Source organism: Saimiri boliviensis, chromosome 14 (assembly GCF_048565385.1).
Source record: "Saimiri boliviensis isolate mSaiBol1 chromosome 14, mSaiBol1.pri, whole genome shotgun sequence".
NCBI classification, from domain to species: Eukaryota; Metazoa; Chordata; class Mammalia; order Primates; family Cebidae; genus Saimiri; species Saimiri boliviensis.
The window spans coordinates 25,346,296-25,363,162 of record NC_133462.1 but is presented as its reverse complement, the minus strand read 5'-3'; the positions used below and the strand labels follow the sequence as shown (position 1 = coordinate 25,363,162).

General features: G+C 50.6%; 1 protein-coding gene across 6 annotated transcripts in view; it reads right to left on the bottom strand.

Annotated features, from left to right (window-relative positions):
- Positions 1-16,867, bottom strand: part of C14H19orf12 (chromosome 14 C19orf12 homolog) — a 31,873-nt gene that overhangs the window by 3,765 nt on the left and 11,241 nt on the right. For 5 of the 6 annotated variants that reach the window (XM_010347860.3, XM_074384337.1, XM_003937303.4 and 2 more), the window contains exon 3: positions 12,169-15,899. The exons of the other annotated variant lie outside the window; for it this stretch is intronic. In XM_010347860.3, coding sequence (XP_010346162.1) covers positions 15,634-15,899 — 266 coding nt within the window. In that variant the 3' untranslated portion in view covers positions 12,169-15,633. Of the gene's footprint in view, positions 1-12,168; positions 15,900-16,867 lie in introns of those variants that run through there. 6 annotated transcript variants of the gene reach the window in all.

The window sequence follows — 16,867 nt, the reverse complement described above, 5'->3', positions numbered from 1 at the left end:
CAGAGCCAGACATTTCAACAACAAGTGGAAATTTCGATCCTTGGAGCGTCAGCTCGTGGGTCCTGCCAGACATTCTGACCTGGAAACCCGGGCTTCCTGGAGAAGAGGGCCTGCCCACTGTGGCTCCCGGGCTGGGAGGGACAGAGCCTGGGGCCCGTCCTCTGGGCTGCCCAGAAGCTCCCCGAGGTGGTCCCTGTCTCCCGAGGCAGCACGGGCGTGGCCATCATGCCTCCAGGATTCTGGAGCAGCACAATGGGACACTGGGACACTTGAGCAGTTTGCAAATTACCAACACCCTTAAAATACCAAAATGTCTTTGGATCTCAGCAGCCACCAGGCCTCCTGGGGGCCCCCACCAGGAGACAGAGGCCGCTGAACCCTGCCTACCCTGGCCATAACCACTTGCTGGCACAACACAATCTCGGAGGGGTTCTTTTCCCCATTCCAGAGCTGGAGTTGGTCCAGAGAGAGCAAGCGTCGGAGCAGAACTGCTCAGCACGGCGGGGCAGGGGAGGGGGTGTGCCTGGGCTTTTGACAAGACCCTTTTGTGGGGGCCAGGGAGTGCTGATCATACACCCCGGGGCAGGCCACAGGCTCCCGGAGCCCCCTCTATTTTGCGTTCATGCTGTTTCTGCACCTTGAAACTCGGCACACTCACAGTTCCATGCCCACATGCAGCTGGAAGTGAGCTCCTGGGATGGCAGCTGCCAGCGGCACAGCGCTTCTCCACCCGGAACCTCCTCATCCTCACCTTCCACTGCACAGCCTGATACAGCTGACCCCACCCACATCCTGGCTCTAGAGCTGGGCCTAGACAGCGCACCCATCCCCCGATCACGGTCTTAGAGGGTCAAAAGCCTCTGCTCCCACTGTGCAGAGGGAGGGGTGGTCAGAGGCCACATCAGCAGGGGAGTCACCGTGCGGGGCTCTCAGGACAGTCCAGGGAAAGGGAGGGAGGTGAAGTCTTGGGAGCTAGATTCGCCCCCAGAATTGAGCCTGGGGCGTAGCTGGGGAGCACTGTGCCATTTCAATCCATTACAGAGAAAGCCATCCAGCAATGAGCAACTCCAAGATGTGAAGGCGAGCATTCAGCAGCACAATGGACACAGTGACTGGCGCCTTTATGCAAACCCAAAACAATGGACTCTCACTCAGCAGGTCTCCCCCTCACAGCTGATCACAGGAGTCGAAGACTGAGGAGGCAGCAGAATTCAGAGGCAAAACTCTACTTAAGGGACACTGATTCGGAAGGACCCAATGGCTTCCAGGGCTTACTCTATTAAAACGCCCGTGTCCCCACTACTAGGTCCAAGGTATTTTGCAATATTGGTCTCCTCTCCAAAGGTCAAGGAGCAAGCGGTTACGGAAATCAGCAAGTCTTCGAAGAAGTACTGGGAAGAATTAGCATGGGGCCGGACACATAGTTCAGAGGACGGGGATAGCAAGCCATGTGGCGACGGATTCTCCCTGCCTTGGGAGTTTTGTTTTCTTTTCTTTTTGTTTTGTTTTGCTTTGAGACAGGATCTCATTCTGTCACCCAGGCTGGAGTGCAGTGGTGTGATCACAGCTCACTGCAGTCTTGACTTCCTGGGCTCAAGCGATTCTCCCAAGTAGCTGGGACTACAGGTGTGCACGACCATGCCGGGCTAACTTTTTAATTTTTTGTAAATCTGGGGTCTTGCCATTGCCCAGGCTGGCCTCAAGCCATCCTCCCACCTCGGCCTCCCAAAGTGTTGGCATTACGGCCTTTTCTTTCTTTTTTTAAATTGAGGTAAAACCTATATCCAGTAAACTGCACAGATCTTAAGTGTGCACCTCAGTGAGATTTTGCACAAACACATAAGTGTGTAAGGCACCATCCAGATCTCCAGCAGCCCCAGAAAGCTCCCTCTAGCCCTTCCTCACGGTACCTGCCTCCAAGGATTACCTGGTCCTCTGGTTTCTCTCACGAGTTTTCCCTGGTGTTTTTTTGTTTTTTTTTTTTCGTTTACACACAAGGTCTTGTCACCCAGGCTGGAGTGCATGGAGTGCAGCGGCGCAATCTTGGCTCACTGCAGCCTCCCGGGCTCAAGGGATCCTCCCTACTCCCCCTGAGTAGCTGGGACTAAAGGCATGTACTACCATGCCTGGCTAACTTTATTTCTAAAGATGAGATTTCAGTTTGTTGCCCAGGTTGGTCTCAAACTTCTGGCCTCAAGTGATCCTCCTGCCTTGGTCTCCCAAAGTGCTGGGATTATAGGCATGCACCACCACACAGAGCACTGTTTTTAAAAATGTCATATAAATAGAATCATACTGTGTGCATTATACTGACTTCTTTTTGTTATTATTGTTGTTATTAAGACAGAGTTTTGCTTTTGTTGCCCAGGCTGGAGTGCAGTGGCACAATCTTGGCTCACTGCAACCTCTACCTCCCTGATTCAAGCAATTCTCTGCCTTAGCTTCCCAAGTAGCTGGGATTACAGGTGCACACCACCACACCTGGTTAATTTTGGTATTTTTAGCAGAAACGGGGTTTCATCATGTTGTCTAGGCTAGTCTGTAACTCCTGACCTCATGGGATCCACCTACCTTGGCCTCCCAAAGTGCTGGGATTACAGGCATGAGCCACCACGCCTGGCCTCCTCTTTTGTTTTTTTGCACCAACGCCAAGCTGTGCATGCCATAAACAAGCTGACTGCCTCTTTGGTTTGGAACTGGGCCTACCACCCACACGATGTCATTCTCAGGCGCCTGCTCTGCCGGAGTGCTGGAGGAACAGCTGACTCCCCCGTCCCCCGACCGACTCCCGACCGACCCCGCGAACCCGGTGAGGTGAGCTCTGATTCCAGGGCAGTGTCTGAGACCCACATTCCAAGTAACCCACCAGAATGATCACAGTGAAAGGACTGATAACGCCAAGTGCCGGTGAGGGTGTGGAGCAACTGGAAGCCTCATCCACGCTGACGGAGTATAGATTTGTGTAACTGCCGCAGAAAACCGGCAGCCTCTACTCAATCGGACACGCATATACCAACAGCCCAGTTCCACTCTCAGTGATGTACCTACCAAATGAGAGTTTCTGTCCACCCAGACAGTACAGAAACGCCTCCAGCCGCTTTATTCATAACAACTCCAAACTAGAAACCACCTGGATGTCTTACCAAGCACATGGGTAAGAACTTGTGGAAGGGTCATAAAACAGGATACTTTTCCACAACGAGAAAGAACAACCGACAGATCCCACAACAATATGGAGGAATCTCACAGGCATCTTTGGGAGGCCGAGGCGGGCAGATCACGAGGTCAGGAGTTCGAGACTAGCCTGACCAATGTGGTGAAACCCCATCTCTATTAAAAAAATAAAAATAAAAATAAACCAAACCAAAACAAAAAAACAAAAGGGGAGAAAACTGCCTGCCAGCTTTTAAATCTTTTATTTATTCATTCAACAAATATTTACTGAGTACGCACGAGCACTGGGGCTACAGCTGTGAATAAGACAAAAATCTCTCCTCTCTGGGAGCCCACTCTAGTGAAGGGAGACAGACAGTAACTACAGCCGAAAGTGTGTTAGAGCGGCTGGGCGCAGTGGCTCATGCTGTAATCCCAGCACTTTGTGGGGCCGAGGTGGGTGAATCGTGAGGTTAGGAGTTTGAGACTAGCCTGACCAACATGGTGAACCCTGTCTCTGCTAAAAATACAAACATTAGCCTGGCGTGGTGGTGCATGCCTGTAATCCCAGCTACTAAGGAGGCTGAGGCAGGAGAATCGCTTGAACCTGGGAGGCAGAGGTTGCACTGAGCTGAAATCGCACCACTGCACTCCAGCCTAGGCAACAGAGTGAGACTCCATCTCAGAAAAAAAAAAAAAAAAAAAAAAAGTATATTAGAGTCTCTCATACCTGTGGGATCTTTACCAGCACTAGGAAGATTCCCAGCAAAGAGGGGCCACAGTGTTTGGAAATACATGTGCCTGACCTTTTCAGTTCAGCTCTGCTGATGGGCTTGTTTGTCTGCCGAAAAGATTATCTCAACATTCTTCCCCTTGCTATAGATTGTCTCATTTGAGGGAAAATATATATATAATGGAGTGTATTAGCAAGTAGTAAATACTATGGGTAATGACAGAGCAGGGGAGAGATGGTGAGGGCTGGGTGGCTACGGTTTCAGATGGAATGGCCAGGCACAGCATCACTGGAACGGTAAAACTGAGTCAAGACCTAAAGGAAGGGAGGCAGAGGGCTATGCAGCTACTTGGGAGAAGAGCATTCCAGACAGAGGTAGTAGCAGCTACAAATGCCCTGGGGTGGGGAACTGTGGAGCCTGGAGGAGGCCTAGAGCAGCGAGTCAGGGAAGGGAGCCAGGAGACTGGGAGAGGTTAGGGGAGAGGGGATGGCAGCGGGCCTGGGATGTGCCACAGTCTGACTCGGGTTTTTTTTTTTTTTTTTTTGAGACAGGGACTTGCTCTGTCACCCAGGCTGGAGTGCTGTGGTGCCATCACGGCTTACTGCAGCCTCGACCTCCTGGGCTCAAGCAGTCCTCCTGCCTCAACCTCCAGAGCAGCTGGGACTACAGGCACACCGCCATGCCTAGCTAATTTATTTTTTATTTCTTTGTCGAGGTCTGGCTATGTTACCCAGGCACGTCTAGAACTCCTGGGCTCAAGCAATCCTCCCGCCTTGGAATCCCAGAGCGCTGGGATTATAGCCGTGAGCCACCCTAGCAGGAAATTTGTTTTTAATGACAAGGTGGAGATTCCTACTAGATTTGGAAAGACTGAGTGGGCCAGAGAAAAGTCCAGGCTGCCATATTTGGGGGTCACCAGTGAGTAGGCAAGCCAGGGGCTGGGTGAGTGTGGATAGGAAGAGAAGGCTCTAAGAAATGAGCCCTGGGACACCCCAGGAGGTCAGAGCAGCAGATGAGATGGAGAAGGAGCAGCCAGTCCCGCGAGGGGAAGGCCAGGAGAGCCTGGGGCAGCGGCGCAGCCAGAGGGAGGAGACAAGGGAGGGGTGGACTGGAAACTGACCTGGGGCTTAGGAACATGGAGGTCAGTGGTGCCCTTGATGAAGGATCTCCGTGGGCTGTTCCGAGCAGATGCCTGCTGGAGAAAGGATGAGAGGGTGGAGCAGACAGATCGGCGTGGGGGAGCACAGAAACTCAGGAGGAATTCTGATGCAAAGGGAGAGCGAAGTGGATCTAAAGGGAGTTTGGGGTTTTTAGAAAATAGCATTATTGACATAGCATTCACATCCTGTAAAATCCGCCCCATCTTCGGAGTATCTAACTGAGTGGTTTTTAGTATAGTCACAAGATCGTGCAGCCGTCACCACTATCCAATTTCAGAACATTTTCATCACCCCACAGAGAAACCCTACACCCATGATGAGTCACGCCCCATTCCTCCCACCTCCCAGCCCCTGGCAGCCGCGAACCTACTTTCCACCTCTGTGGATTTGCCTGTTCTGCACATTTCATGTAAATGGAATTATATAATACATGGTCTTTTGTGACTAGTTTCTTTCACTTAGTATTTTATATATATATATATATATATATAAATGTATTTTTATATATATATTATATATTTTATATATATAAATTATATATATTATATACACTATATATTATATATTATATACATAATATATACATAATATATATCATATATAATTGTATATATTATATCATATATAATATATACATCATATATAATGTATATAATATATATTTTATATATTATATAATATATATGATGTATATATTATATGTACTATATATAATATATATTATGTATATACTATTATATATTATATATATATATAAAATACTGAGTGAAAAATACACACACACACACACACACACACACACATTTGAGATGGAGTCTCACTTTGTCATCCAGGCTGGAGCCCAGGCTGGAGCGCAGTGGCACAATCTCGGCTCACTGCAATCTATGCCTACCGGGTTCAAGCGATTCTCCTGCCTCAGCCTCCCAAGTAGTTGGGATTCAGGCATGGGTCACCGTGCCCAGCTAATTTTTCTATTTTTTGTTGAGATGGGGGTTTCACCACGTTGTCCAGGCTGGTCTTGAACTGACCTCTAGCGATCTGCCCGCCTTGGCCTCCCAAGTAGCTGGGATTACAGGCACGTGCCACCATGCCCAGCTAATTTTTGTATTTTTAGTAGAGATGGGGTTTCACCCTGTTGACCAGGATGGTCTCGATCTCTTGACCTCATGATCCAGCTGCCTCAGCCTCCCAAAGTGCTGGTATTATAGGCTTGAGCCGCTGCACCCGGCCCCTACTGAATGTTTCTTTCCAAGGAATTAGATATGCTAGCCTCTTTCTTCGGCCTCTCAGCTTCCTCAGATGTTGGGGTAGATTTGCATACTCCTGCCCATGGTAAAACACTCACATGTTTGGCTTGTACTCTATTCATGTTGGAGAGCGCTAACATAGAAGAACCCAAAACAGACCCCAGCACAGCTGGCCCTCCTGCCTTGGTCAGTGAGCACAAACACATCACATCAGCTCAAGCTTTCCTGAGTCTCAGCATCTGGGATGGTGCTTTGGAACTGAATGTGGTAGTGGGCCCACTCCTCTAAGGAGAGCAGAATCCAAGGCGGGCTGTGAGCACTATTCCTGAGTGACAGCCTTCAACGGTCCCCAGAGGCAGCCCCAGAAGATGAGGACTTGGCTGGCTCTCCAAAAATCTGATCGGGCTGCCTCTTGTTTGGTTTAGGGATACATAAATAATTCACATCTTAAACACTAGAACCCTCCAGGCAGGAGATGCCCCTGCCCTGAGATTCATGCCTGCTCATCTGTTCTCAGTCATACCTTCATCAGGTGGGAGGCCGCTAGGAACACAGCACCATCTGCAATTCCTATTTTTTTTTTTTTTTTTTTTTTAGACAGAGTCTTGTTCTGTTGCCCAGGGTAGAGTGCAGTGGTGTGACCTTGGCTCACTGCAACCTCCACCTCCTTGGTTCAAGCAGTTCTCCTGCTTCAGCCTCCCAAGTAGCTGGGATTACAGGTACCCACCACCATGCCCAGCTAATTTTTTTTTTTTTTTTTTGTATTTTTAGTAGAGATGGAGTTTCACCATGCTGGCCAGGCTAGTCTCAAACTCCTGACCTTAGGTGATCCGCCCGCCTTGGCCTCCCAAAATGCTGGGATTACAGGTGTGAGCCACCACACCCAGCCTGCAGTCTCTCTTTCTCTCTTATTCTCTCCAAGCACTGAAGCATGAAATTGTGGTAAGGTAAATAAATGTGTGTGTGTGGGGGGGGTACATCCACGGAATGTCACGTGCCCAGCCCTGTTCTCTATCCGTTACACAGGGCTATTAGGATTCCAGCATCTTGCTCACATACATAGTCTAACTGCTTCCCTTGTGTTCAGAACTGGAATTCTTTCCCTTCTTTTTTCCTGCTATTATAAACAGCGGCACTATGAATATCTTTAATTTTTTCCACTTGAATTATTTTATTGGAATGTTTTCTCTGAAGTGAAATCAATTGGCTGGAAGATATATATATGATAGTTCCTGTGATTTTTTTTTTTCATCAAATCACTCTCCCAAAATACTGCATCGCTATGTACCACCTCCTGCGTGTGTGTGTGTGTGCATGAGCGTGTGCACGTGTGTGCATGTGCACATGCGTGTGTGTGTGTGCGTGTGCGTGTGTGCGCATATGTGTGCACTGCTTTCCTGAAGCCCTGACAGCTGTGGGTTTGGTCATTTGTATTTATTTTTACTCATTAATTGGTGTACAATAGATATCTCCTAGATATTATACTTGCATTCGCTTAATTTTTAACAAGAATGAGTAAAGTCCTTCTCTTAAAACCCAGAAAAATAAAATTTACAGCCCACCATGTCCACAGCTTAGAAAACCACCTCTCAGCTCCTTCCTTTGCCAGGACTTGGGGGCTCCCACAGCTGACGCCGAGGCCGTGATGCAGCTGGCCAGGCCCGAGCTTGGCCTGCTGACCTGTGGCTGTCATCGTGGTTCTAGAGGCCTCCTCCAGCTAATAAAGCCGTTTCTCTCCTCCAGCCAGCTGAAGGCACATCAGGCAATGCCCTCTTCTGCATGGCTTAGATGAGTCCTGCATTTCTTAATTGCCAAATGTTGATGGTTGGGATTGAGAGATATTCTGTTTTACATGCAAAAAGGTTTCAGGAGACACAGCTGATGCTCTGTCCATGGCTTATGAAAGCCTCAGGGTGGCCTCTGCACCCTCCCATTGGGAACACACAAAACGGCACCCTGAGAGCCACCATCTGAGCCTGGCCTGGGGGGGGACAAGGAGAGGGGGAGGAAGGTCGTGCCCGGCTGGCCCGCCAGAGGGCGCCTCCCACCGCGGATGCCAGGCCGTGTCCCCAGCCCTGCGGCCTCCCGGCTCTGCACACAGCAGCCAGGCCTGCGTCCCTCCAACCAGACATCTCAGCAGAGACACAAAGCAGTCATCCAGCTAAAACGCACCATCTGCTTGGGAACGGCAACACCCGAGCAGGTTAATAGCCGGCCCTGAGCAGATGGTTTCTTCCTACAATGACTGGGTCCCTGCACCCAGGTGTCCTCAGAGCTACCCAGGTGTCCACACCCACCAGCAGCCTGCAGCCCTCCCTGGGCCAGATGCCACTGGAAGGGCCAGCCCTGCCACCTAGAAATCCTGCCACCCCACCACCCAAACACCAAACACCTGGACACCCAGACACCTGGACACAGGACACCCAGACACTCAACACCCAGACACCTGACACCCAGACACCTGACATCTGACACCCAGACAACCAGAGAGCTAGATACTCAGACACCCAGACACCCGAACACCCAGACACCCAACCCCCAGACACCTGACACCCAGACACCTAACAGACACCTGACACCCAGATACCCAGACACCTGACACTCAGACACCTGACACCCAGACACCCAACACCCAGACACCCCAAACCCAGACACCCAGACACCTAAAAGACACTCAGACACCTGACATCTGACACCCAGACAACCAGACAGCCAGATACTCAGACACCCAGACACCTGAACACCCAGACACCCAGACAGACAACTGACACCTATACACCAGACATCTGACACCTGGATACCCAGACACCTGACACCCAGATACCTGGACCCCAGATACTCAAGACACCTGACACCCAGATACCCAAACATCCAAACACCTGACACCCAGATACCCACACAACCAGACACTTGGACACCCAGACACTTGACACCCAGACACCTGACACCTGGACACCTGACACCCAGACACCTGACACTGGGACACCCAGACACCCTGACACCCAGAAACTGACACTCAGACAACCAGACACTCTGACACTGAGACACCTGACATCAACACCTAACACCCAGACACCCAGACACCTGACACCCAGACATGCAGACACCCAAACACCTGACACCCAGACACCTGACACCCAGACACCCGACACCCAGATATCTGATACCCAGACACCCAATACCAACAGCCAATACCTGAACACCAGGACACCCAGATACCTGACACCTGACACCCAGACACCTGGACACCTGACACCCGGACACCTGACACCCAGACACCCAACACCCAGACAGCCGACACCCAGACACCCAGACACCTGACACCCAGACACCCAGACACCTGACATCTGACACCCAGACAACCAGATAGCCAGATACTCAGACACCCAGACACCTGAACACCCAGACACCCAGACACCTGACACCTATACATCCAGACACCTGACACCCGGATACCCAGACACCTGAAACCCAGATACCCAAACATCCAAAAACCTGACACCCAGATACCCACACACCCAGACACTCAGACACCCAGACACTTGACACCCAGACACCTGACACCCAGACACCCAGACACCTGACACCTGGACACCTGACACCCAGACACCTGACACCGGGACACCCAGACACCTGACACCCGGACATCCAGACACTGACACTCAGACAACCAGACACCCTGACACCCAGACACCCAACACCCAGACACCCAGACACCTGACACCGGGACACCCAGACACCTGACACCCGGACACCCAGACACCCAGACACCCTGACACCCAGACACCTATCATCCAGACACCCAGTCACCTGACAGACACCTGGACACCCAGACACCTGACACTCAGACACTCAGTTACTCGGACACCTGATACCCAAACACCTAAATACCCAGACACCTGACACCTGGACACCAAACACCCAGACACCCAGACACCCGACACCCAGATACCCGACACCCAGATATCTGATACCCAGACACCCTATACCAACAGCCAACACCTGAACACCAGGACACCCAGATATCTGACACCTGACACCCAGAAAGCCAGACACCTGATGACCAGACACCTGACACCCAGACACCCAGACACCTGGATACCCAGATATCTGATGCTCAGACACCTGACACCAGGACACTCAGACACCCAGACAGCCTGACACCCAGACACCTGACACCAGGACACCCAGACACCCAGACACCCAGACACCTGACACCCAGACACTCAGTTACTCAGACACCTGATACCCAAACACCTAAACATCCAGACACCTGACACCTGGACACCCGAACACCCAGACACCCAGACACCTGACATCCAGACACTCAGACATGTAGACACCCAAACACCTGACACCCAGACACCTGACACCCAGATATCTGATACCCAGACACCCGATACCAACAGCCAACACCTGAACACCAGGACACCCAGATACCTGACACCTGATACCCAGACATCTGGACACCCGACACCTGACACCCAGACACCCAGATACCTAGATACCTCACATCCATAAACATAACACCCTGCCACCTGGACACCCAGCCACCTGAACACACTGCCATTCAGTCACTTGGATACCTGGATACTCAGCCACCCCACCATCTAGACACCCTGCCACTCAGATACCCAGACACTCAGACACCTGGACACCCCACCACCTGGACACCTGGACACCCTGCAGCTCAGCCACTTGAACACCTGGGTACTCAGCCACCCCACCACCTAGATACCCTGCCCCCCAGACATCAAGACACCCAGATACTCCACCACCTGGACATCCCTCCACCCTACCACACTGCCACTTGAACACCTGGAGACCCCTTCACCCAGAGACCCCACCAGCAGGATACCCTACCACCCAGACACACAGACACCCAAACACCCAGCCACCCCACAACCCAGACACTCTGTCGCCCCACTACCCAGATACCCTGTTGTCCCACTGCCCAGACACCTTGCTACCTGGACATGCTACCACCTGGACACCCAGACATCCTGCCACTCAGCCACCTAGATGCCATGCTACCTGGCCACGCAGACACCCCGCCACTCAGCTGCCCTGCCAGCCACATGTAGCTGACTCCCTGCTCACCCTCCCAGCTGGATCAGTTACAGGGAACTGGGGTGGGGATCCCAGCACCCCTGAGCAGACAGTCACCTAGGGGATTACCTCCAGCTGTCTTTCACTGAGAGACAGCCAAGCTACAGATCCATCAACCCCATTCATAATCAAAGGAAAATGAATCAAAACAGATGTCAGTAGTCACCCATGAAATTAATCAAGGCAGAAGACACCAGCACTCTGCTTCTTGGTGGGGATGCAATGAGATGTGTGCCCCCTTTTTGGGAGACTAAGTTAATGATACCGCCTCTCCAGAAAGGATTCTGACCTAATAGATCAAACATCTTTAAAAAATGTTGCATACTTGGCCGGGCGTGGTGGCTCACGCCCATGATCCCAGCAATTTGGGAGGCCGAGGTAGGTGGATCACTTGAGGTCAGGAGTTTGAGACCAGCCTGGCCCACATGGTGAAACCCCATCTCTCCTAAAAAATACACAAATTAACCAGGCGTGGTGGCAGGCGCCTGTAATCCCAGGTTCTCAGAAGGCTGAGGCAAGAGAATCACTTGAACCCAGCAGGCAGAGGTTGCAGTGAGCTGAGATTGTTCCACTGCACTCCAGCCTGGGCGACAGAGCAAGACTTCATCTCAAAAAAAAAAAAAAAAATGCTGTATACTTTTACATCCAGCAATTTCACTTTGAGGAATGAATCTTAAAGACTATATACCAGAATGCAATAAAGAGACCATTAACAGTATTACCATAATACTTCAGCATTTCCACAAAAGGAAACCACACCAGGGACATGGTTAGACACAGTGGAATATTATGCAGACATTAAAAATATTTACAAGGAATCTTAAATTACATCACAAATGTTATTTAACCTTCATTGATAAAGGTGTTCAAAGGAGTATACAGGACAGGAAGGCAAGTACATTAGAAACATACATACATAGCATTAAAACAATTGCAGGAAAGACAGCAAATTTGTTTCCAGCAGTTTTCTGGGTGTGAAATTTGTGGTTTTTTTTTTTTTTTTTGAGACGGAGTTTCACTCTTGTTACCCAGGCTGGAGTGCGATGGCGCGATCTTGGCTCACTGCAACCTCCGCCTCCCGGGTTTAGGCAATTCTCCTGCCTCAGCCTCCTGAGTAGCTGGGATTACAGGCACGCGCCACCATGCCCAGCTAATTTTTTGTATTTTCAGTAGAGACAGGGTTTCACCATGTTGACCAGGATGGTCTCGTTCTCTTGACCTCGTGATCCACCCGCCTCGGCCTCCCAAAGTGCTGGGATTATAGGCGTGAGCCACTGCGCCCGGCCTCTTTCTGAGTTTTTCTAGGTTTTCAGCAAGAAATACTGACAAAAGGAAATGAGCAGTTTTCAGAGACTTATTTCAAAACAGTTAAAGGAATACACATGAAACTGGTAACAGTGGCTGCCGCCGGGTCAGTGTGAAAGGAGCCCTGCTCTTACTTTCTGCACCTTTGAAATTTTGTACCAGGCAGGTATTATTTATTCAAAAGTAAATACATTTCTACAAAGAAGATACAGATAAATAAATACCAAAACCACAGGAGCTGAGAAGCAGAAGCTTGATTTCCTGAGGGAAATCAAGAAAAGTATTTTCAGCTCCTAGGGGAGATGAGCCTTAAGGTTCAGGCTGCCCTTTTGGGCCCAAACCCTCTGAGTCAACCCAGGACCCAGTAGTCCCAGCATCTTCACTCGGCAAGTCCTGCTCCATCAGACACAAAACTGGTCAGGAGTTGGGTCATCATTTCCCTGTGTGTTTTTCCATATGGTAGGGGTGGGCAGGCTGTGGGAGGCGCCGCAGTCGACATGGGACCTCTGAGCTGGGACCACTCGTGTCCCTTGGACCTGACACAGACTGGGGCCTGACGCACGAGTAGGAATGAGGGGGTCCCAATCGCCTAACAAAGGGAACTCGATTTCAGCCCTGATCGTTCTAGGGGGATTTGCTTTAAGCAGCTGGAGAAGCTGGTATTTGTTTAACATGGAAAAAAGTGTCTCCCAACTTTGAAGCACTGAGCCCAAACATCTCTGTCGAAGTTTCATTCTCATGCTGTCTGCAAATCGATGTTCTTTCCTTTACACTAAACAGGGCAACTTTAGAGCCCACTAAAGCTACAACAAATTGGGAGGTGGGTATGCCCTGATTTTCCGTTTTTAGATCCAGGGACTGTATGAAGGACTTATTTGCAGGAAGAGCAAGAATGATCGGTTCATCAAGAAAGGCCACACTCAGTTTTTACAGACAGACAACCTCTCCTTCCCACCCCTGCCCTGTCCCCCATCAACTCAAATGGCACATAAATGATTAAGGTGGCTTCATTAACTCCAGGAGTGTGGCCTGTGTTAGGGCACCTGATTTGTGCTAGACGAGGCCAACAGAAGAGCAATCACTCTGCAAGAGAAAGGCTCGGCCCTTCCTTAATCACCATGGGTTATAATTCACATGGAGGTCCTTACACACACGGAGGCGCTGGGATACTGAGCTTTCCTCTAACCTCCCTCAGAGCCCCCAGGGGCCGAGGGGAGAGTCCCAAGTCCCTGCCCTGCCCCAGGACCTGGGGATCAATAAATTACATTTTTTGTAGAGATGGAGGTCTCGCGATATTGCCCAGGTTAGTCTCAAACGCTTGGCCTCAAGCGATCCTCCAAGCGCTGGGATTACAAGCATGAACCATCTCCCCAGGCCTACTCTTGGGTTCTTTAAAGCCACAAATCTGGTACTTCCCCTCTTGTTCCATTTGTAAGACTCTGAGTGTTAGAGATACTTTACACAAAATATGGGAAAATGACTTTTTAGAAAAACATTTATTGTAATTAATCGCACTGCAGTTGTAGTTCTGAAAGCAAGGTGAAAACGCACGGTACAGCTATGTCTCAGTATCCACGGGGGACGGGCTCCAGGACTGCACCTCCAACTCTCAGACACAAAATCCGAGGACGCTCAAGTCCCTGATAGGCAGTGGCAGAGTGTCTGCATTTAACCTACACACACCTCCCTGCATAATTTAAATCATCTCTAGATTACGCGTAATACGAAATACACTATAAATGCCATGTAAATACGCTATACCACATTGTTTAGGGAATAAGGGCAGGGAAAAAAAGGTCTGTACGTGTTCAGTACAGATACATCTTTTTTCCCAAGTATTTTCTATCCAAGGCTGGTTGGATCCAAATGTGGAACCCACGGTCACAGAGAGCTGACTGTACTGGGGAAATCTCTAGGGTGGAAACGTTCCTTAGAGATGGTTTATATCACACCACTTCCGCAAGAGCGATTCAGGCATACCTCTCCTACTATGCTTTGCAGATCCTGTGTTTTTTCAAAAACGGAAGGTTCATAGCGGCCCTGCATCAGGCAAGTCGATCGGCACCGTGTTTCCAACAGCAGGTGCCCACTTTGTGTCTCTGTGTCAGCGTGTTGAACAATAAATATTTTTAAATTAAGGTTTGTACATTTTTTTAGACATGATGCTACTGCACATTATCTCTGAGGTATGCCTGTCCTTTTTACTAAGAATATTTCATTTGAGAAGTAAATCTCAAGTACTACTGTGACTTTTCAGATGGGAAGAGCAAGCCCCTGGGAGGGCGAGTCTAGGTGTGCAGCTAGTGGAGGCTGGGGTCAAGTCCACTTGGAGGTCAAGTCCACTTGGTGCTTGAGGCTTCACTCAGCAGGCCGCCCGTCCCCTCCATGGGGCTGTTTGGCGGTCCCTGGGTAGGAAAGGGCTGTGCTAAGAGGTAAACGTGATTCCAGCATGGGCCCCTCCAAGGCTCTGAGACCCCAGGGCCTGCAGACGGGTGGCCTCCAGTCCTGCAGAAGGTGTTTGGGAGAGGAGTCATCTCCCAAGATGAGAAGGCCCCCGGGGGAGGATGCAGCGTGGTCAGACCACTGGCTGAGCACGATCATTTCCCCAGACCCACGCGGGTGAGAGGATTCAGTAGATGCCACCGAAACCTGCGGCAGGCAGGCCTTTGCTCTTCACCGGGGGGACCGGTCAGAGGGCTGTGATGGCACGTCGGTGCACACGCCGCCGGCACATGCGTCTTCGTAAGTAATTTCTGGAACGTGACACTGCACAGAGGTTGCCTCTCCAGCAGGACGTTGCTAGCAGTACACTGATGATGTCAAGGTTCCCCAGGGGCATCCACTGGGCTTCTCCCAGCTCCCAGGCCACCTCTTCAGAGTCACGGAGTCATCCAGAGGCGTCCCCTACCTCCCCGGAGGTGCGGCCTAGTCGTCGTACTGGATCTCGGCCCGCAGCTCCTTAGTGACGTAGTTCACCAGCATGGCCAGCAGCTGCTGCTGCAGGGCCTCGCTGCCCATGACCAGCGCGGTCAGCTGCACGGCATCCGTCCACTCCAGGTGCCTGATGATGGCTGTGGCTTCGTTAAAGAGCCGCTGCTGCTCGGCAGGGGGCAGCTCCATTATGATCTGAGGAATTGGCTTAAACTGCCCACTTGTCATCCAGGCACCTAACAGCCCCCCGACAGCACCCCCTAGAAAACAAGGAAGCATTCAATTAGCGGGGTCTTATTCATAAGCGATGGCCTTACTTCAGTTCCCACTGAGCGCACACCGCCGGCGCCATGAGCAGGCGCATTCATGAGCCGGCCAGGGCAGGCTCCGTGCCATGCCCGCTCTGCCAGGCAGTGTGGAGGGCAAAGGTTTAGGCATTCTTCTGTCCCTTCAGCTCAGATAATTAACACCCAACCCACATTCCCTAAGCTCCACATGTAGGGATGCAAAATGAAGCCTGCCCCATCTCCCACCTCAGGGCTGGACCCACTAAGATCTTCTTCAAGGGCTGATGGAGGTTCCTGCGCTTACTGGAAAAATCCCTCTCATCACAAAGGAGAAGGCTGAGAAACAAATGCATTTTCTTTTTTTTTTTCTTTTCTTTTTTCTTTTTGAGATGGCGTCTTGCTCTGTTGCGAAGGCTGAGAAACAAATGCATTTTCTTTTTTTTTCTTTTCTTTTTTCTTTTTGAGATGGCGTCTTGCTCTGTTGCTCAGGCTGAAATAGTGCAATGGCATGATCTCAGCTCACTGCAACCTCCACCTCCCAGGTTCAAGCGACTCTCCCACCTCAACCTCAACCTCCTGAGTAGCTGGGATTACAGGCATGTGCCACTATGCCTGGCTGTTTCTGTATTTTTGTAGAGACAGGGTTTCACCATGCTGGCCACGCTGGTCTTGAACTCCTGACCTCAGGTGATCTACCCACCTCAGCCTCCCAAAGTGTTGGGATTACAGGCGTGAGCCACCGTGCCTAGCCACAGACGCATTTTCAAAAGAAACCATCTCAGGCTGCATGCGGTGGCTCACGCCTGTAACACCAACACTTTGTGAGGCCAAGGCAGGTAGATCACTTGAGGTCAGGAGTTCAACACCAGCCTGGCCAACATGTGAAACCCGATCTCTACAAAAATACAAAAATCAGCCAGGCATGGTGGTGCACGCCTGTA